The sequence below is a fragment of the Bos grunniens genome, chromosome 21 (genome assembly GCF_055505025.1).
Source record: "Bos grunniens cultivar Pamir isolate PY7600 chromosome 21, Bosgru_T2T1.0, whole genome shotgun sequence".
In the NCBI taxonomy this organism is placed as follows: Eukaryota; Metazoa; Chordata; class Mammalia; order Artiodactyla; family Bovidae; genus Bos; species Bos grunniens.
The window spans coordinates 47272403-47294616 of NC_141185.1; the positions used below are offsets into that span (position 1 = coordinate 47272403).

General features: G+C 46.9%; 1 protein-coding gene and 1 non-coding gene across 7 annotated transcripts in view; one reads left to right on the top strand and one right to left on the bottom strand.

Moving 5' to 3' along the window:
- The window catches only part of HOMER2 (homer scaffold protein 2), a 128127-nt gene that overhangs the window by 86298 nt on the left and 19615 nt on the right, over positions 1 to 22214 (top strand). For 5 of the 6 annotated variants that reach the window (XM_086364346.1, XM_086364343.1, XM_086364342.1 and 2 more), the window contains 2 exons: positions 3964 to 4120; positions 11594 to 11725. In XM_086364346.1, the coding sequence (XP_086220472.1) occupies positions 11624 to 11725 (102 nt within the window). In that variant the 5' untranslated portion in view covers positions 3964 to 4120; positions 11594 to 11623. Of the gene's footprint in view, positions 1 to 3963; positions 4121 to 11593; positions 11726 to 20284; positions 20418 to 22214 lie in introns of those variants that run through there. The other variant, XM_086364347.1, reaches the window with a different exon arrangement.
- On the bottom strand, positions 481 to 553 carry TRNAG-GCC (transfer RNA glycine (anticodon GCC)). The gene has a single exon. It is a non-coding gene; the product is annotated as a tRNA-Gly (tRNA).

A 22214-nucleotide genomic window follows, 5' to 3' on the forward strand; every position in this document is an offset into this window, starting at 1 on the left:
TTTTCTGGATTTTGTGGTAAGGTTTGTGCTCTGATTTTGCCTGTGAAGATGTAAAGGTTTGCTGTCCATGTTGCCTGAAATCATCCTGCAACTCTCAATTTCTTTTTTTTTCTTTTAAGTATTTTTTTGACTTTACTGGGTCTTAGTTGTGGCCTGTGGGATCTAGTTCAGTGACCAGGGATAAAACCCAGGTCGCCTGCAGTAGGAACACAGAGTCTTAGCCACTCAACCTCCAGGGAAGTCCCTACCTTCTTTCTATATAGAAAATGCTACCCATTCATAGCTCTGTCCAGAAGGTTGAATGAGAACATATACAACATATACCAGCTAAATATTAACTGACTTTCCTTTCCATCCTGTCTTTTCTTCTTTTTCTTTAAATACCATTAGATTTTTTTTCTTGTACTTTTAAAAAATATAACTATAATTTATTTATTTATTTGTCTGTGCCGGGTCTTAGTTGAGGCATGCAGGATCTAGCTCCCTGACCAGGGATGGAACCTGGGTCCCCTGCATTGGCAGCACAGAGTCTTAGCCACTGGACCACCAGGGAAGTCCCTAAATACCACTATTTTTATAATTTTAGAAAAATGAAACAGAACTCCCCCAGAAGCCAAGGACTTGGTTATTCATGTAGAAATCCCAGTACTGTGGGTAGTTTCCTGGGCTCAAAGCTGTGCCACACTGACCCTGTCTAGCCCAGGTCCCCAGGCCCGAGATCGCAGGTCTTTGAAGAGCTGTGGCAACTCCTGTGGGGCCCTCTCTCAGAATAGGGTCAGTGGGTCTCCCTGCAGCTCCCTTCCTGGGTCACCGTGCTCCGTCTGAGCCGGAACAGCCGCTTCCTTGGCAGAGGTCTGACCATGGAGACCAGGGCTGCAGCCACCGAGGGTGTGGCCAGCTGAGCCCACCCACTGTGCTCTCCCAACATCCCTGCATCTCTGGTTGTGTGTTGTTGTTGTTCAGTCACTCTCAGAAGGTCACAGCTGGACCACCAGAGGCTGCCCTCTGTCCTGACCAGAGCACCTCTGCCTTTCCATCCCCCTCCCCCATCCTTTGCAGCCAAAGATCCTGTCCTTGGCCCCTCTGTTGTCCTCTTCAAGCTGTGGGAGGGTGTTTTGGAGTTGCTTTTGTCATTCTGGAGGAGAGGTGCTGGCTGCAGTGGCGACTTTTTCCACTGTTTCTAGATCATCTGATAATGTCTAATGCGAGCTTCCTAAGGATAAAAATCACCTGGAGCTCTTGTTAAAAAATAGAGCTGGAACTTCCCTGGTTATCCAGCAGTTAAGAATCCTCCTTCCAATGCAGGGAATGTGTGTTCAATCCCTGGTCCAGAAAGATGCCACATGTCATGGGGCAACTAAGCCCATGCTCTGCCACAACCACTGATCCCTGACTCTAGAGCCTGTGCTCCACAACAAGAGAAACCGCCACAGTGAGAAGCCCATGCATGGAAACTGGAGAGTAGCCCCCGCTCGCTGCAACTCGAGAAAGCCCAAGTGCAGCGACAAAGACCCACAACCAAAAATTAATTAATTTAAAAGATAGAACTATGAAGGCCCCTTCCCTGCACAGCCAGTTTCCCATGGGGCTAAGTTGGGGCCCAGGAACTTGTATTTTTACTGAGTGCCGCAGCTAATTCCTATCAGAGATTTAGGAAACACTAGTCTAAGGGTGCTAAACCCAGACCCAATCCATCCTCCCCAGTGTGGAGGACACAAGGGAAAGCCTGACCCCCTCCCCTGGGAGGGCTCCTGCCTGACCGTGGGTCCCTGCCCAGCTTGTTAGTGCTCTGTGCAAAGGAAGCAGAGATTTTAGCTTAATTCTCTTTTTTAAATTGAGGTATAATTGACATGTAACATTGTTAGTTTCAGTAGACAACAACGATTTGGTATTTGTATACTTTGCATAATTCGATCCTTTTAAAAAGATTTTCTGTATTCCTGCCCTTTCAGTCGCTCCCTCCTCTTAAACATACAGAACTCCAGGTGAGCAAGTGTTTTCCTTTCTGGTGTTGTACTTGTATGGTTAGCAGAACGTGGCACCGAGTGTACAGATGCAAGGCTTTCCCGTGTGGATTGATTAGGCGGGCGGGTATTCACGGGCACACACATGCTCCCCAACGGCTGGTCCCCCTCTCAACAACAGATGCAGAACACTACAGTGAGAATATTCCTTTGTTTCCACAGCTGTCATCCTGTGGCCAGAAGCCTGTCAGTTTGGGACTGAGTGGGTGGGTGAACCTGGTCCCTGTGGCAGGAAGACAAGCGTCCTTATGATCCACACCCCGGAGACTCTTAAACTGCTCCTGGGACCTACAGGGGAATGTTTCAGGGGGCTAGGAGTGCTGAGCTCTGTCCCTTCTGGAAAGCTGAACTCTAGAAACAGCTGCATTGAAGTAGCAGGAAGAGCGTGCCCTTGGCTTTTATTCATTCAGAGAAATAGTCATGAGGAAGTTTCTGCATTATCTACAGTCACAGTTGATGGCTAATGCTGGTATTCGTGGTGTTATTCAGTATCTCTTGCATGGGGTGCAAATGCCTAGTAAATTGCTTTTCTAGGATACAGTTTCTCTCTTAAGAAAGGGTTTCCTTTCCAATAATGAGCCTTGTTTAGTCAGGATGGGTTCAGAGATGACTTTACCTAAAACCACTCCTTTCAGAGACCAGAGCACCTAAAATTCACTTTTTCCTTTTGATTTTATCTTCTGTTTCCACTTGGGTGTCCCATTCTTTTATGTTGTCTCTTTGAATTGTGAGGATTAAAAAAATTAATTTTTCTAATTTTAATTTAATTTTTTGTCTCTCATAAGTGCTTACTAAATCGATAGCATTTTATGAATGAGAGGATTATTTTTACATCCTGGTGTTGTGGCTTCCCCCGACCCCCATTTTGTCTTATTCGGAAAGGATTTTCCAGCCAGTTAACCTGAATTACCTTTCTTCAAAAATAATTATATTTTAAGAAATTATATTTTGTAATGAGTCTGTGATTTATTTTGTGCTACTTTGTGAAGCAGACACATTAAAATATGAAATGCAGTGAAATCCATTATAATTTTTATTCATCTGCCTTATTAATGCTATTGTCAAGATCTAATTAATTCCTAACTTAATAGAAACATAGACACCGTGCTAATTTGGTTAATAATCACATTAAGAGTTTACAGGCGTCTGAGTGAAAAAGCAACAATGCAGAGACAAGAATAGCAAAAGAGATTTAATGAATACTGTATAAAACCCAAAGATTTGTAAGTTGGAAACATAAAACTTTAAGGCCCAGTCAATTATGAATGAATGCATCATTCATAAAATGCTGCAAATATCAGTAGTATTTAGTAGAAATACAGTTGTTGCTTAGTTGGTAAGTCATGTCCCCATAACTGTAGGGGACACAATTACATGGACTGTAGCCCACCAGGCTCCTCTGTCCATGGGATTTCCCAGGCAAGAATACTGGAGTGGGCTGCCATTTGCCCCTCCAGGGGATCTTCCCAACCCAGGGATTGAACCTGCATCTCCTGCTTGGCAGATGGATTCTTTACCACTGAGCCACCTGGGAAGCCCATAGAAATATAGTATGAAGTCACAAATGGTTTGCAAAATCTTAAAACTGTTGCAGAGTCCCTACCTGCCAATACATTTGTTGCAAAGCCCTAAAAACTGCCAAGAGGATATCAGAAAAAGAACAGGACCCTTGACCAGGATGTAAAAACACAGCACCAGGAGTTGCCTTTTAAGCAAATTGCTCATTAAGCCAATTGCCCCTCAGCCTCAGGGTGTTGGGTTTCAGTAACCACTCCTCAGGTGTCTTTTTTACCTCCTCTCTTCCCTTTTCTTGTTTTCATTGTTCTCATGCATATGTATCTTTCCCCATAAATGATTAAAATCTTAGGTGGCTTAGAAATCATAAATCATACATGAAGCCATGTTCCATCAACTCACGGGCCTGTCTCTCCTCTTGCAGAGAACAGCCCATCTTCACTACCCGAGCGCATGTCTTCCAGATCGACCCCAACACCAAGAAGAACTGGGTGCCTGCAAGCAAGCAGGCTGTCACCGTCTCCTACTTCTACGATGTCACAAGAAACAGCTATCGGATCATCAGTGTGGATGGAGCCAAGGTACCATTTCACTGGCTCATTTGAACCTTCCCAGTCACTTATTTTTCATCAAAAGCAATATGATATATTTTTAAGGTTCACTTACTGTACGTCCTACAAACGTATCCAACTCTTTGTGACCCCACGGACTGTAGCCGCCGGGCTCCTCTGCCCGTGAAATTCTCCAGGCAAGAATACTGGAGTGGGTAGCCACTCCCTTCTCCAGTAATATGTCTTGCAAACAGATTGTACCTTCTTTTTCCCCTCTGTGCTGTACAGCAGGTTCTGTATTTTATACATAGTAATATATGTCTGTCAATCCCAATCTCCCAATTCATGCCACCCCGCTTTTTCCCTCTTGGTGTCCATACATTTCTCTACCTGTGTCTCTATTTCTGCCCTGCAAATAAGTTCATCTGTACCATTTTTCTAGATTCCACATATATGCATTAATATACGATATTTGTTTTTCTCTTTCTGACTTACTTCATTCTGTATGACATTTAAAAGAATAGATTTCCTTGTTAGCACATTGTCTTCATAAGGAGCATTATAATTCCATTTTGATAATTCTACCAAGGACCTATAATGTCCTTAACCTCTCCCATTATGGTTAGATACTGAAGTGGCTTTCAGTTTTTTCACTATTATAGATAATGAGCATCTTCATGAAACAGATAACCCTTGTTTGTTCATTGTGCTTATTGCTTTTTTAAATAAATAAAGAATTTGGCTGCTCCGGGTCTTAGTTTCTGCATGTGAACTCTTCATTGCAGCCATGGGATCTAGTTCCCTGACCAGGGATCAAACCTGGGCCCCCTATATTGGAAGCATGGAGTCTTAGCCACTGGACCACCACGGAAGTCCCATGCCTATTGCTTTCTTTTGGATAATTCCTTAGAACAGATTCCTGGAAGTAATATTATAGGTCAAGATATTAACACTTTATGGCTCTTGATGAATATTGCCAAGTGGGTTTCCAAAGAGTTCTGTCCTCCAGCCTGTATAAGAATGCCAGTTTATTGCATCCTCGCCAGCCTTAGGTATAAGATCTTGTTTGGTTTTGGTGTTATTAGCTATGGGAGTTGAATTTTATTAAGTGGTTTTAGAGTATTTCTTGAAAAATTTTTTTCCTGGTGTTTTCATTATTCTGCCGTCTTCCTCAATATTTTAAAAGATATTTATTTCTTTATTTCACTGCACCAGATCTTAGCTGTGGCATTTAGGTTCTAGTTCCCTAACCAGTGATTGAGCCCAAGTCTCTTATGTTGGGAGCTCAGAGTCTTAGCCACTGGACCCCCAGGGAAATCCCTTCCTCAGTATTTTGCCATATTATTATGGGAGCAGAGTAAAGGAGGGTTATCAATAGACATATCACCAAGTTTACAAAAGAAAAGAGCTAGACTCGATGCTTCATAGTTTTTTCTGTGTCTTTAATCTGTGTTCATCCTGATGGACATTTTCACATGGATTATCTGCTGTCACCAGAAATTCAGTGTATCTGAAGCTGAATACCCTTATTTGTCCTCTAAACCACCTCTCCATTTTCCCAGTCATTTGTTGCCAGAAAATATTTTTAAAAAGAAAGCAAATGGAAAAGCGCAGGGTCAGTTCCCTTTTAGTTGATCAAATGAAAGCCGGACTCACGTTTATGCCTCGTTCTAGATTTCAAGGCCATAACTCTTGTCCTGGTACAGTCTTGCTCAGACTGTTGCAGTAGCCTTCTGACTGGCCTCCTCCTGCCTGCAGTGTGTCTGGTCAGTGCTCCTAGGCAGTTGGAAGCAGGGGAGTTTTGGGTGCAGACTGGTTGCAGAATGGGGCCTGGCTGTGGGCTCCTCCCTCCATGACCCCCACGACCATGGAGCAGGAAGCCTCCATTGAGGATCCCCCAGGAACATTCTGAGAGCTCGTGGTACCCTGGATCTTTTGATGAGGCTCCCGTCTTCAGGCAAATTCTCCCTTCAGCTTAAGTTCTCTAAAGGCCTCCTTTGTACTCTCAGCACTGCTGAGGTTGCAGATAGAGGAGCTTGGCCTCGCAGTCCTCTCTCTTCCTTCAGGTTGCCACAGCCCTTACTCATATTTTACACTGAGTTCACCCTGCTGTTGAGGCTTGACAGACTGCTGCCTGTGCCCAGGTCCTCAGATACCAGCTCCCAGCTCTCTGAGTTAGGGCACACTTCCCGCTGCAAGCTGGGTGATCAGGTGTGGCAGGGATCCGGTGAGCACTAAGGGAGTGTGCAAGTGCCTGGCGCATAGTAGGTAGGCACCTTGTGTCTGAGGATTGAGTATCTGGAAGGTGCTTTTATTTTTTTTCCTTCCTCTGGGAAACATGGTGATAATGCCGTTGTGTTACCGCTTTCCTTCTCTGTGCTTTTGGACTGGAATCTCCTAGACTCTTGCCAGGATGTTCTGCTCAGGGTGGTGAGTCAAGCTGTCTTGCTTTCTTTTATCTGTAGATCCTGTCAGTTCATCCTCCATCCCTTGAGATGGGTTTGCACTTTTGTCAGCTGAGTTATCCAAGGATAGAGTGGGCTTAAATACAGATCAAATGACTTTCCTAGAGAAAGTGTTTTAGTCCTATTAGCTGGGCTCTGAGTAATGTGTCAGCGTGTCAGCCACTGCAGCGCACAGCTCTGCAGCTCCTGAAGCTGTGACAGTGGTGGGGTCAGAGCCAGAGGAGCCAACTCTGAGCAATCGGATGGGTGGAGGGCCCCCACTACAGAACAGAGTTAGTTCAGGCTCAGTGTGGGGCCTCCATCAAGTTAGGAGTCACTTAAAAAGTGGGAAAGGGGGCACTTCCCTCATGGTCCAGTGGCTAAGATGCTGCACTCAGCACTCCTGAGTTCGATCCCTGGTCATGGAACTAACGAAGATCCCTTCTTTATGTGCCCCAATGAAGATCGAAGATCATGAGTGCCACAGCTAAGACCTAGTGCTGCCAAAAAGAAAGTGAGAATGGGGAACTCAGGCTGTGGGGTGCCCCTGGAATCCAGCACTGGAGCCCAAGGATCTCCAGCCACCCCTCCTATGATGCCCAACCACCCGGAGTTCCAGGGGCCCACCTAGAGCTTCTGCCTAAGCAGCAGGGCACATGCACTGTGACTGGGCCTTGTTCTACAAAAAGGGAGTGTCCTGTGATGGAGCAGAAGGCCCAGGTAGTGGGAGGGGCTGGCCTTAGTTGTTCAGTGACTGTGAATGGCACTTGGGGCTGAGGGTAGGGGATGAGTGTCCTGTCCTGAGAGCTGGAGCACAGGATACCAGACAGGGATCCCCAGGCCACCTCGGCCCTGCCGGACCTTTCCTGGAGCTGCTCGGCCAGTTCTAGGTCAGCTCCTGCACCTCCAGCTGCTCCACACATCAGGTGAGACATGGAGAAGGACCCCAGCATGGCGATGGCCACCACCCAGTCTTATGCACCTTCCTCCTCCCAACCCGTGGCTGAATTCCTTAGCTCCACAGCCCCAGCCTCCACCCTGCTCCAGTGATCCAGATGGATCTCCTTCCTTTCTTCCCAGGGACTGGAGCGGGGCACAGTATGCTGACCTGAGCCAGGGTCGTGCCACTCTTGTCCACTGCCCATCTGCATCCCACCCCTGCTTCCAGCTCCCCAGCTCTGTGTCCCACCACGTTGGGACAACTCCGCTTTGTTTTAGGCTTTTGCTTCCAAGTGTTATCTGAACTGCGATGACAGATGGTCAGGTGCTTTGAGCCTTGGGGGCTGTGTCTTGGCCCACAGGCTGCAGCTCTGACCTTGGGCCTCCTGTCCTGCCTCTCTCTCCTGGCCTGGCCATATCAGGTCTTATGCTTGATGCTGCTGGGCCAGCTGTCCCTCTGCTGCTGCGGGCTGGAGGGGAAGCCTGCTCTGCCCCTCCCAGATGAAGGAGTGCATTTGCTTCAGGGACAGGCTGCCGGTGTGAACAGGACTCGAAGGTTGTGGTGAGCAAAGGCCACAGCCGTGGAGCCCACCATGGGCACCCTGCAGAGCAGGGCTCCCCGTGAAGTGAGGAGGTGCAGCAGCAGCTGTCACAGCTGTTGTTTGCAGTGGGCACAGCGGCCCCTCTGCCCTCTCCATCACTTGCCGTGCTGTCCTTGGGGAAGGCTGCCAGGAGGCCCCCTCCTTCCCCTGAGAGCTGTGGGTGCTGCTTATCATAGGAGAAACCTATGCTCAGACCTGTGTCTCCTCCTTCCTGAAACACTGAGGTGCTTGCTTCTTCCAGGGAGAGTATTTCACATCTCAGTCACAGTTGCCCCTCAAGGCATATGTTGGTGGGAATACATAGCTCCAGCGCTGCCTGGGGGCTCTGTGGATCCATTTCTGGGAGGGAGGGCTTCCAGGAGACTGTGCTCTTGGAGGAGCAGGCCTGGCTTACCTGTGGGGTCCCAGCACCAAGCTAGAGTGGGCGACGCCATAGATGTGGTGGCGGATGGGGTCAGGCCTGCAGGAGGTGTGCCATGTCCACAGGCCAAGAGGAGGGTCACCACCAAGACGGAGCCAGGATGGAAACCTCAGCATATCACCCCAGGTCAGCCCTGCGCATAGACAGAGGAGAGCCACGTGAGGCTACCTCCCACCTCTCAGCTTCCCGGAGCCCTAATACAAGCCGTCATATCACCCACAGCCACAACCAACAGCTGTGTGAGTGATGGCGAGCTTCTGCCCAGAACCGCCAACTCCATTATAGAGGAACTCCGTTCCCAGAGCATTTGTTAATTGAGCCATCGAAGCGCTTGATTTCATTGTGCTGTTGGCACTCTTTGCAGACAGCGTTAATCATTGCCATCCTTATGAGAAATTGCCTGCACCCGTGGACAGGATCTGCCTGGAGCAGGTGTTTCTCCCAGGGGCTCTGGATGGCTCTCCTGCCCTTGGTTCTCAGTTATTTATAGAATCACGGAAGCCTGTATCGGAAGAGACCATAGAGGTCATCCAGTCTAGAAATATTTAGCAGCACCTGCTATGTTCTGCATGATCACCAATGTTCAGAAGATACAAGCCCTGAAACCCTGACTTGTTTGGTGTTTTCTTCTAGGAATGGAAATTGCTTTCAAGAACACAGTCAGGGTCCCCTTCTCCACCCATTATTATGATTGTTGTTGTTGTTCAGTCACTAAGTCATGTCCAACTCTTTGCAACCTCATGGACCACGGTATGCCAGGCTCCCCTGTCTTTTACTATCTCCCAGAGTTTGCTCAAGCTCATGTCCATTGAGTCAATGGTGCCATCCAACCATCTCATCCTCTGTCACCCCCTTTTCCTCTTGCCCTCAATCTTTCCCAGCATCGGGGTCTTTTCCAATGAGTTCACTCTTCGCATCAGGTGACCAAAGTATTGGAGCCTCCACTTCAGCATCAGTCCTTCCAATGAATATTCAGAGTTGATTTTCTATAGCACTGACTTGTTTGATCTCCTTGCAGTCCAAAGGACTCTCAAGAGTCCTCTCCAGCACCACAATTCAAAAGCATCAATTCTTGGGTGCTCAGCCTTCTTTATGGTCCAACTCTCACATTATAGTTTCCTCTTTTGAATCAATATAGACCACTTTCTATTAAGGGAGCAAACATAGGAAAGGTTCTCAGCACATAGTAGGATTTCAGTGAATGTTGGTTTCTTTTCTTTCCTGACTTTTTTAAAATAAAAAATAATAAAAGCATCTATTGATAGGAATTCCCTGGTGGTCCAGTGGTTAAGACTCTACATTTCTAATGTAGGGGGCACGGGTTTGATCCTTGGTCAGGGAACTAAGATCCCACATGCCATGCACCGTGGCCAACATATTTTTTTTAAATGTTTTTGAAAATAGTCTATTCATACCTTTTCTGGAAGCAGGCACCAGGTCTTTTAATTGCTATAAGTCACTCCCAGCCTCTTGTGGAAAATTTCTAAGTCCTTTTTCTCTCTCCTTGGATTGAGGAAAACTTGCCTTGAAAAGGAATCCACGGGACCTGCCTCACATTTTGCGACAAGCAGCCTCCTCTGAAGTCTGGAGCCAGACGGGAGACTGGAGGCACTTAGCTTTTTTGCTTCTTCCAAGTACCTCTTAATGGCATGTGTTCTGTGCATTTTCTGAAAAGTTGATTTCAGGGCTCTGCAGGAATTGAGTCTTTACCAAGGAGTCTCTTTTTTTCCTCCATGAAAGTTTCAGAGAGAATTCACAGAAAAAGAAAGGAGTAGGCATAGGGGTCAGGAGTCCACATTAAACGTTGTGCTTTAATCTTTTTTTTTTTTTTTCTTTTTTGGCCACAGCGCAAGGCATGTGGAATCTTGTTTCCCTGACCAGGGATTGAACCCTGATTGCCTGCAGTGAAAGTGCAGGGCCTTAGCCACTGGACTACCAGGGAAGTCTCAAGGCCAGGACTCTGGACTCCTTCCTGTTTGTGCCTTGGCCAGCAGAATCCCAGGCACACAGTGAATGTTCAGTGAGCGCTTGTGGAATGAGTGATCACCTCCGCATTCATCCTCTACTCTTCTTCACTCGCTCTGGTCCCCAGGGGGCTGCCCTGTTGATGACATTGGAGGGCTTGCGGGGCCACTGGCTTCTGGTTGGCTCTGGTGGGTGGTGGGAAATCAGAATGGCAGAGTTGAGGGCATTTGTCCTGTGGGCTTCCTCTCCTGGGGGCTCACCATGTGCTGGTGTGGCCCTCAGCAGAAGGTCACCTCTCTTGTTAACACAGCCTGTGCTCCATGACTGTCTCCTTCCACGTCCCACAGCCTCTTCACTCCCTCATCCTTTATTTTATTAATTAAATTATTTTTAATTTGGGGAATGCACTGTGAGGCATGTGGGATATTGGTTCCCTGACCAGGGGTGGAACCCATGCCCCCTACAGTGGAAGCATGGAGTCTTCACCACCGGACCACCAGGAAATTCCCACACCTCCTCATCCTTTAAAGCCAAAGGGCAGCAGCAACAGCTAGCCCCGGATCCCTGCACTGTCCTTACAGTCTCCATGCACCCAGCTCACACCTGCCTAATTAATCTGTCAATCAACTCTCCACCAATTATCCCAATCGGAGTGTACCTTTACTTTCCTGTGGGAAAGCAGCAAGCCCCCACTGCTCATGAAGATTTTAAGTGATTTGAGGTGGGCCCCGGGGCTCCAGGCACTTAGAATGGTGAGCAGCTGTGTTCTTCAGAGGATTTGTGACACGGCTAGGCATTCAGGACAATCGGATGCACAACAGCTTTGGGATAATAAATAGCAGTTCTGGAAACTATTCTGTCCTTAGGAGAGACTCTCTCCCACTGATAACTTGTGAAATCTTATTTTAGGCCAACTGCCTGTTTTTAAGTCTCTAAAATTGCCCCTTATCATGGTGGTGTGTGTATGACTCAGTGTGGGATGAGCCAGAAGAGGAAGAACTCAGGACCACATGAAACAGTGGGGGAGGTAGGCTTTACATACGAGCTTTGCCAACAGAGGGTGTTTTTAAGGACTCCCTTGGGTGTCTAATTCAGTGTTTCAGCATCAACTCTTTGGGCTATTTCTCTGCAGGTGATCATCAACAGCACAATCACGCCCAATATGACTTTCACCAAAACGTCACAGAAGTTTGGGCAGTGGGCGGACAGCAGAGCCAACACGGTGTTTGGTTTGGGGTTTTCCTCGGAGCAACAGCTGACAAAGGTAATCAGGTGGTCCTCCCCACAGCACCATGAGTGCCGCTGTCCGATGCGTAGTTGCCTGTCAAGGGATCCAGCACTGCCACTGGTGAGCAGGTTCCTCTGTGGCCTTCAGCCTCTCCCCTTGTGGAACTGCAGGGCTGCCAGACCAGATGACCTTTTAGAAATCACCAGGTTCCTTAAAAATGGAGATGTAGTTTGGAGAGGGAAAACGTCTCTAAAAATGCTGCATCCCAGCCTCAGGACTAGCTTTGCCTAGTGTCCACAACCCCCCACCACCCCAGCTCCCTGCACCCAGGGTTTGTCTGACAGCCAGCAATGTCAGTGACTCTATGGTTGGAGCCCTCAGAGAAAGGGAGCAAGGTGATGCTCGGTAAGAGTTTTGAAAAGTTTCGGCTCCCAATTTCCAACATGCATGCAGGTGGCGGGGGTGTTTCCTACAGCACCAAACAGTTCTCAGCCCCCTGTGGGGTGTCCTGCAATGCACCTCAATTTGACACTGTTTACCTGGAAGTAGTGTCTGCTCCCACAGGTTTAGGACTCAGTCCTACGAGATCCCCCCTACTTCAGACTCCCAACTGTCACCTGTGTTTCTAACTGACTGATCCCCTTCCTAAGGTTTAATTAATTTGCTAGAGCTGCTTATAGGGATTCCCTCATAGCTCAGTCCAGAGAAGGCAATGGCACCCCACTCCAGTACTCTTGCCTGGAAAATCCCATGGACGGAGGAGCCTGGTGGGCTGCAGTCCATGGGGTCTCGAAGAGTCGGACACGACTGAGCGACTTCACTTTGACTTTTCACTTTCATGCATTGGAGAAGGAAATGGCAACCCACTCCAGTGTTCTTGCCTGGAGAATCCCAGGGACGGGGGAGCCTGGTGGGCTGCCGTCTATGGGGTCGCACAGAGTCGGACACGACTGAAGTGATTTAGCAGCAGCAGCAGCATAGCTCAGTCAGTAAATAATCTGCCTGCAATGTGGGAGACTCAGGTTCGACTGCTGGGTGGGTAAAATCCCCTGGAGAAGGAAATGGCAACCCACTCCAGTATTCTTGCCTGGAGAATCCAATGGACAGAGGAGCCTGGTGGGCTACAGTCCATGGGTCGCAATAGTCAGTCACGGATTAGCAACTAAACCAGCACCAGCACCAGAGCTTCTTATAGAACTCAGAGAAGCGTTTTGCTTACTAGGTTCAGTTCACTCAGTTGCTCAGGTTACCAGTTTTTAAAAGGGTATATGTCAGGAACAGCTGGTTGAAAGAGATGTTCAGGGCGAGGTGCGGGGGAAGGACGGAGCTTCCACACCCTCTCTGAAGTATGCCCCTCTTCCCATACCTCTCCGTGTTCACCCACCCAGAAGCTCTCCAAACACCATCCTTTTGGAGTTTTATGGAAGCTTTATTAACTAGTCATGATTGATTACATCATCCACCTTTGGTGGTTGGTTCAGCCTCCAGCCCTCTCCCCTCCCCAGAGGGACTAAAAGTCCCCCACCACCTCCACCTGTATTCATGATTGGTCCCCCTGGCAAACAGCCCCCATCCTTAGGTCCTTTCCAGAAGTCACCTCATTAACATAAACCCGGTTTTGATGGAAAGGGGGTTGTTCTAAATCACAAGACACCCATTTCTCCCCTATGGCTCTGAACTCAGAACTGAGGACAAGAAACCAAATACGACAAAAGATGCTCTCACTGCCCAGGAGCCCGTGGAGGAAGACCAATATGTGCATTTCTTATATGTCACAATGTCACAAGCTCTTAACCTGAAGTCCCCACAACCCTTCAAATGTCACCCAACGTTCTGTGTGTGTGTTGCTGTTTTTTCTAGGGAAAGGGTTCATAGCTTTGCTTTGGTGGCCCAAGGGGTCTGGGGCACTGACTGTGGATGGTTAGAAAGGTGTTGAGGAGCCGAGCAGGCTGACCACAAACAGAACAGTGAGGACTGAGGGAACAAACTGACCACTCTAAGAGGCCTCCCCTAGCCGATTGAAGGGCCAGCAGCTTGTTTTAGGAGAACAGGTTTGCCTGTAGGATGGTGGAGAGCCCTGTGTAGGTGTTGAGAATGTACTGGTTAAAAGCAAGACTGCCTAGGGACTTCCCTGGTGGTCCAGTGGTTAGGACTCCACGCTTCCACTTCAAGGGACACGGGTTCTATCCCTGACCAGGGAACCAAGATTCCACATGCTGCAATATGGCCAAAAAGGAACAAAACAAAACAAAAAGCAAGACTGCTTAGTTTGTGTGACACAAGAATTTACTGGAAGAATATCAGAGTATCCAGAGAACCCAAGAGAGAGTTGAAAATCTGAGAAGGGCTAGAGCCAGGCTGGCTTTGGGCAGCTCAGCTCCCGAACTTGTTTCTCATCCATTTCCTTGACCATCTGACTGGCTGCTGGGCAGGTGTTCAGTGAGCTCCTGCTGTGCCGACACGGAGCTGGGCCCCGAGGATGCAGAGCGGGTGTCCTGTGCCCGTGCCCCTTAGAGTCCCAGATGCCTGGGGAACTCACGGAGCTTTTAGTGCAGACTGGGCTGCTTGGGTGCCCTGTGCACACTGAGAGGGACTTTCACAGAGCGGGACTGAGATGAGTCAGGAAGCCACTGTGAAAGGACTTGCTACATGCACCTTTCATTTGTCCAGTGTGTGTGAACACCACATATACACACCTGCACTTTCTAAGGAGGCATCCAAACCCAGCACCTGCACCCAGCCACAAACGAGCCCCCTGATGAAGGGCACACCACAGACCGTGTTGCTCTGCGTCCCAGCTACTGAGGACGCTGCCCCTCGAAACCCAAACCCCAGATGGCCTAGTAGCACTCTGCGCATTCTCTTATTCCAGCCCCTCATAGACACGTTCTCTCCTGGGTACTAAAGTCTCCAGATCTCTAGGGCTCAGCATCATGGGGCAGGAAGCAGAAACCCGAAGGGTAGCTCGGGGGTGTAAACGTGGGAGGTGCCATCTCCATCTCTGGTCCCTCAGTCTCTGACCATGGCCCTGAGGAGACGCATCCCATCCCAGGGGCCTGCGTGATGCCTGTGTTCTAACAGGCAGCACGGCAGAGTTCTGGAAGGCCTGCTGCTTGGGCTGATAGGGTTTGTGGGAGGATCGAGAATCCTGTGGTGTGTAGACCTTGCAGAGAAGCTGGTTGGTTGTTTGGAGGTGGTGCTGTGTGGTATGGAAGGCATTAAGTCAGTCTAAGGGTGGCGGGGCCGGGAGACCTGATGGTTCACAGTCCATGTCTGTTTTCTGAGGATAAATCGCTATGTGCTCTGGAGGAAGGGCCTGGTGCAGTCAGCTTTCCCCAGGGCGCTTCCTGGTCACTTCCTGGTCACTTGGCAGAATCTAGGCCTCAGGGTGGGTCCCTGTTGTTGGCAGTTGACACTCGGCAGGGCCAGAAGTCAGAGAGGCCATAGGAGGAGGAGGTGTTGTCAAAGCCACAGTTCTATCCCTGGTACCAAGGCCAGTGTGTCCATAACCTTCTGAGCAAGTGCCTGGGGAAGAGAGTGACTGGGTGTCCATAGAGCATCTTTCCTGTCCCTAGTTCTCAGGATTCTCTTTGCTAAAGGGTGGAGGCTTCAGAAAAGCATGGTCTTAGTCCGTTCAGTCTATTATAACAAAATACTATAGATGGGTGTTTAAACAGCAGCCTCTCACAGTCTTAGAGGCTGGGGTCTGAGATCAAGGTGCCAGCATGGTCAGGGTGAGGTGAAGGCCCTCTTCTGGGTTGCAGACTGTCAGCTTCTCATTGGAAGGAGGTCAGTTCCGCTCTCTGAGGTCTCATTTTTAAGGGCACTCTTCCCATTCATGGAGACTCCATCCTGTGCCCCAGTCACCTCTCAAAGGCCCCGCCTCCTAATCATCACACTGGCATTTAGGATTTCCACCTACAATTTTGAGGGAGAACACGGACTTTCAGTCCATTCATTGCAGGCATTCATGGGGAAGGTGAATATCTCCAGCCTCTGGCTCCACTTGGACCCACTGTTATAGCCATTTCCCAAATCTCTTTGTCACTAACCCTTCAGCTTGGTTTCTTCCCAATCCCTCCCATGCAACTTGGCCCTCAACCGTGTCCCCAGGGCTCAGTGTAGTTCCCAACTCCAGGCCACCTCTGCTGTGCACACCAGGCAATGAGATGTTCAGATCATGCCACAGGGAGCATTTCCCTTTCCCTCCATCCTCCAGATAGCAGAAGGAACACGAGCAAAATCCTGACGCTGTGTAAGGGAAGCTGCAAACAGTTCACTGTTGATAGGGCGCCCGGGTTTCGGGGGTGGGCAAGGCTGATTAGAGGCCAGCTCTTGAAAGGGCCTTCTGTGCCATGCCGGAGTCTCTGGACTTTATCTCACGGCCTGTGAAAGACTTTAAGCTAAGAAAGAAAATGATCAGATTTGCACTTTAGGTAGATTTTTTTTTTCTGACTTCAAGACAGATTAGCTTGTTTTCATCCAGATCAGAGATGAGGAGGGCTTGCATAAGAGCTGGAGAGATTTAAGAAATATTGAGGAGCTAAAGTGGCAGAATTTGGTGAGAGGATGTGGGAGGCAGAGTCTGTGGGGTAGTGATGGATGGACGATGTGATGCCATTTTCTGAAATGAGGCAGAGGAACAGGTGCTGTGAGGATCTGAGAAAATTTCTGTAAAGTGGAAGCAAGTCTGATGGTGATTTGTTGAAAGAATCATTAACCAGAACGTCTGTCGGAAGTGGCTGGTAGGGATTGCATGCCTTTTCCCTCTGAAAAAGTGCCTGGTGGAGAGAAGTGGGGTGGCGGAGCAACGCCTGCCCTGCTGAGTGACTCGTATCCAGGCTGAGAGGGCTGGAAACCTCACGATGCTGGGGAGGGGCCGATAGGGTGGCTTCTGTCAGAGATGGAGTCCTGTCTGGGGCCTCCTCCTTGGCTCACCAGCCCCTGATCCCACCCAGGGCTGGAGTTCTCCACAGAAGCTTTGAGGGTTACCTTCAGCTGCCTAGAATAACTTCTTCAATCTTTGGAGGACTCAGAGTAGCTAGGAAGGACAAAGGGGGAACGTTTCAAAGAAAAGAATTGAAAGATGGGAGAACTCAGAAGAAAAATGAGAAGAAGTGGTTAAAGTTCCATTCTTTGTGCCTCTGAGAACTAAAGAGACCTTGGGCTGAGCCTGCATCCAGGCGTGGCCACTTCTAATTTTTCCCAGATGGAAGAAAACATCCTGTCATTAAAGAGGAGTGCCCTGTCACCCCGAGTCACCCAGGCTCCTCCAGCGGCGTTGGAGTCCCGTTCTGTGACTGTGACCTGCCATTGTCACAAAGACTTATCAAATAAGCCCTGAGATGCCTCCTTTGTTCAGAATGTTGCAAATCAACTTCTCCCCTTTCTCATTGAAGGGAACGATTAACCGCGCACTGATAAATTGCCATGAAGTGAGGCCGGCAGTCTCGACAAGTGGCAATTAGTGAGCACAGAGGAACTTGGGCCCAACGGGTTCCCGAGGCATGTTGCTGAGGGGACAGCTGTGGCTGAATATTCCCAACTTCACGGAGCAGCCACCCACAGGCCTGAAAGGGGAATTGGTAATCAAACACTCTAACTAGCCTGGAAAAAGGAACTCCACTGTGGATGTTAGCATTTAAGAACACTTCATACATACTTCTTTCTTTACTCCTCCAGAAGGAAATAGATACCTTGATCTTCATGGCTCCTGTTATAAGGACCACTTCATACCAAAATCCAGAAGGTATTACAGGGACACTTTCCGCTCTCTGTACAGGCTTTCCAAAACAACAGGAGCTGTGTACTCCCAAGGGTGAGCTGGAACGCTGTTCACCCACTGGAAAGGGTGTAATGCCTCAGCCTGCTGGAGAGTGTTGAAAAGGGACTTGCCTGTTCTGACAACTAGAAAGCCTTCTGAAGAGATCAGAGGAAAGAGAACCAAGTGTAAGAATGAGCCAGTCATCCAAGTTTAGACAGTTCCTGGCATCTGACCTTGATACTTTTGGCTCCGTCTCATCCTGCCACGAAGGGGAGTAATCAGGTTGGAGTTGCTCGTGCTGTGATTGATCCATTATTCTTTGTTGAAAGAATAATTAACCAGAACTTCTGTCAGAAGAGACTGGTGGGGACTGCATGCCTTTTCCCCATGAAGAAGCGCCTGGTGGGAGAAGGCAGGTGCTGGGAGCGATACCTCCCCTGCCAAGTGTCTCATATCCAGAGTGATAGGGCTGGAAACCTCAAAGTGCTGGGGAAGGTCACTTCTAATTTTTTCCCAGGCAGGAGAAAATGTCCTGTCATTAAAGAGGAGTGCCTGTCTCCCTGGGTCACCCGGTCTCCTCCAGTAAGAGTTCTTACAGGAAGCCCAGAATGGTTTGAGGGTTACTGTCAGCTGCCTGGAACAAACACATTCTGCCACAAAGGGCAGTGATCCAGGATGGAGTTGCTAGCGCTGGGTGGTTGGTCCAGCTAAACCCTGAGCCCCCTAAGTGGCATTTGCTTTTCAGTTATCTCTAATTCAAATTTGCATTCTTAACGCTTCCTTCATTAACTCAGTGTCCTTGTAAGAACATTTCCTGATCTCCTACCTTTCTGATTTAAAAGGCTCACTTTTCTTTCAGTGGAGGATATTGATCATTCTTCTGATAGGTTTTAGTTAGACTGTTTGGTGGCTACAAGTAGCAAAGATCACGGTGCTTATTCTTTTCATACGGAAAAGGCGTCCTGAGGCAAGCGGTTGGCATCAGTACAGTGCTCCATGATTTTGGGTGTAGGACTGTGTGTGTTTCGTTTCTTTGCTTATCCTTTTTCCTTGTGATGATAAAATGGCTTCTCAAGCTCTGTCCATCACATCTGCATTTATAGCAAGAGGGAGGAGGCAGGAGGATGGTGCCACAACAGCATCCCTGTAAACTCCTGTGGCAGATTTCTTTTGGGAACCCAGTGTCAGTCTTGGGTCCCTGGACCACCCTCCCATACCCACTTTCAGGGAGAAAAAAAGAGGCAGAGAAATGACTTACCATGATCATCTTAGATCAGTTTTTATTCTCTACCATCTAGGAAATTTCTGTTCTAGACAAATCAAGATTCTCTTAAGCTAAAAGAAAAGAAGAAATGGATTTTGAATAAGCAAATAGGTAATGTCTGCCATAGAGTCTTCAATGGCCAGGGCCCCCACCCAAAAAAAAATGAAATAAAACAATAATTTTTCACTTTCTATCATAATATGATGATTTTGATTATTAAATTACTGCCACACATTTAAAAACTACAGAAAATGATCCTAATGAGTAAAGACATTAGAATTTGGCATCTATTTAGAAATATTTATAGTTTGAATATTCTTTGATCCATGGGTTTTATTTATAGGAATCTATTCTAAGGAAATAATTGTAACTGCGTACAGAGAATTAGCTACAAGAATTTTCCTCATGGCATCAGTTATAATACACCAGCCTAAATGTCCAGCTATAGAAATTAGTTAAATAAACTCCAGTATACCCTTCAGGGTAATATTGTACAGCAATTCAGATAATGTAATAAAAGATAATTACATGGAAATATTGTCATATTAATATCAAAAGTAGCGATAAAAGCGGATGTGTTGGGTTGGCCAAAAAGTTCATTCGGATTTTCTGTACGATGTTATGGAAAAACACATACGAACCTTTTGGCCAACCCAATACAATATCATTCTGTTTTTTAAAATATCTGTGTAATGGATGCATATGTACAGATAAAAAAAAGTTAAAAAAATTCACGTGGTTAGTGCTTATCTCTGGATGATGTGACTCTACGTTTTTAAAAAATATTTTTCCTGAACTATACTTACTAAATGTACAAGCATATGTGCTTTTTCATAATAAGTGGGGAAATATTAGAAAGCTTAAGACTTGGAGAGAGGAGCTTTTTCACCAAAGGACAGTGAAACTACTTGTGTCCCAACAGTTGGAGGCTCTGAGTGGAAACCTTCTCCATCCTTCTCCCAGGGCTCCCTGAACTGCTTCCAGTGTTTCATGATGATAGATAACGCTAGGATTAACATCTTTGTATAGAAGACCTTTTTTTTTTTTCTCTCTCAATTATTGTTGTAAGATAGTTTCACAAAAGTGATACCACTAGGCCAGTGGGTATAAATGTTTTTTCTCACTTATGATCAGTAGTTCCAAACCGCTTCTCCAAGGGGCTTCACAGTCACAACATTGCCAGGAATACCTTGCCAGCACAGGGTATCATAATTGTATTTAGTGTTCGCTAATTTAGCAGGCCAAGAATGGTGCCCCATTATTTTGCTTTTGAATTTCCAACAAGGCTGAACGATCTTTTCTTTAAGTTGCTTACTTATTCTATTTTTTTATTTGTGAGTTTTGCCGTTTATCTATTGGGATTTTCATATTTTCCTCGTCAATTTGTACAAACTGTTTTTATACTAAAGATAATGACCCTTTTTCTATTGTACTAGTCTAAAGAGAGATATTTTCCCCAGGCTGTAGTTTCCCTTCTGAGTTATTTTCTTTCTTTTTATATACAAAAGCTTTAAATTGTTAGGCAGGCAAGTCTGTCACTTTGTGATTTTCCTTTTATTTCTTCCAGGTTTAGAAAATTACCCTCACACCCCTCAAGCAGAAGTTTGATGAATGTTCAACTCTGTTTGGATCCAGATTTTACAAACACAAAACAACTTACACCTTTAACTCATCATTAATTTATCATGCTACTGGTTTGTGTAAGGATTTAAATCCATTTCCCCTCAGTTTGCCAAAATTATTGCAATTATATTTTGAATAATTTTCCTCATTAATTTATGATTCCTCCTTTGTCATAGCTAATTTTTATATAAATGGTAGGGCCCATCCTGCCACTGCTTTTTAAATGATTATTCAGGGACTTCCCTGGTTGCCCAGTGGTTAAGACTACTCTCCCAATGTAAGGGGCACAGGTTCGATCCCTGATCGGGGAGCTAAGATCCTACATGCCACATGGCACACCTTAAAAAATATATAATAATAAAAATAAATAAGTGATTATTTATTTAACTAAAATTTGTCTGATAGGGCTTATCCTACTTCATGAGATTTTGAGCTTATTTTCTGATAAAAATTCTTTTGATTATCACCCATTTAAATATAAAGTCCTCTACAGACCCAGAATTCCTTTGAAGACAGGAACTAAGTCCTTCTTAAGTATTTCAGTGTACCTAGAGAGAGCTAGTTAATATTTTTGAATGAATGAATTCACCCTTTTGTGGGGCTCTGTTACTAAAATTTGTGGCTTTTTTTCCCCTCATGGCATGTGGGATCTTAGTTCCCCTATCAGGAATCAAACTCACGTCCCCTACGTTGGAAGCACAGAGTCTTAACCACTAGACCACCGGGGAAGTCCTAAGTTCGTGGTTTTAAGTCAAATCAGGGCCGTGAGCAGCTGTGCTTCCCTTTGTTGAATGCCCATCGCAAAGCCCCATCTCTCATCCTCCAGGGATCCATGGAGGTTGCATTATTATTACCCATATTTCACAGATTAAGAAAGCAAGGTGTATAGTGGTTCATTTGCCTGCATTTGAAAGAAGGATAAGGGTTAGAGCTGGGCATCTTAGCTAAGGTAGCAGTTAAGTAGGTAAATCACAGGACCCTGGAGTGTCCAGCACTGGCGTCAGATGGTTGTGTTCAGTCCCAGTGTGACCTTGGCCAGTTACGAAACCCATCTGTGCTGCATTTGCATATTGACAGTAGTAAGAGGACCTCAGAGTGGCTGGGAGTGCATAGTATAACTGTGCATATACATGTACTGTTTTGCCCTTTTTGAGATGCTCTAGACTGAACTGAACTGAACTGAACTGAGGCTGTTACTGTTCACAGGCATCCCTTGGAGATACCGTGGATTTGGTTCCAGACCACTGCAATGAAGCAGATATTGCATTAAAGCAAGTCACAAATGTTTTAGCTTCCTAGCACACATAACAGTCTTATTTGCACTATACTGTAGTCCATTAAGTGTGCACTAGGATTATGTCCAAAATAATAATGTATATACCTTAAATACATAGTGGCTTCCCTTGCAGCTCAGTTGGTAAAGAGTGTTCGTATTCCTGCAATGCAGGAGACCCGGGTTCGAGCTCTGAGTTGCGAAGATCCCCTGGAGGAGGAAATGGCAACCACTCCAGTATTCCTGCCTGGGAGATCCCATAGACAGAGAAGCCTGGCAGGCTACAGTCCATGGGGTCGCAAGAGTCAGACATGACTTAGCGACTAAACCACCACCATACCTTAAATAAAAGTACCATATGGCTAGAAATTGCCAACCGTCATCTGAGCCTTCAGTGAATGTAGTGACAACAAAGATCAGTTATCACAGATCACCATGAAAGTTTGACATACTGTGGGAATTACCAAAATGTGACACAGAGACACAAAGTGAGTAAATGCTGTTGGAAAAATGGTACTGATAGACTCCTCAGTGCAGGGTTGCTGCCAGTTTCAATCTGTAAGAAACGCGGTATCCGTGAAACACGGTAAAGCGCGGTGTG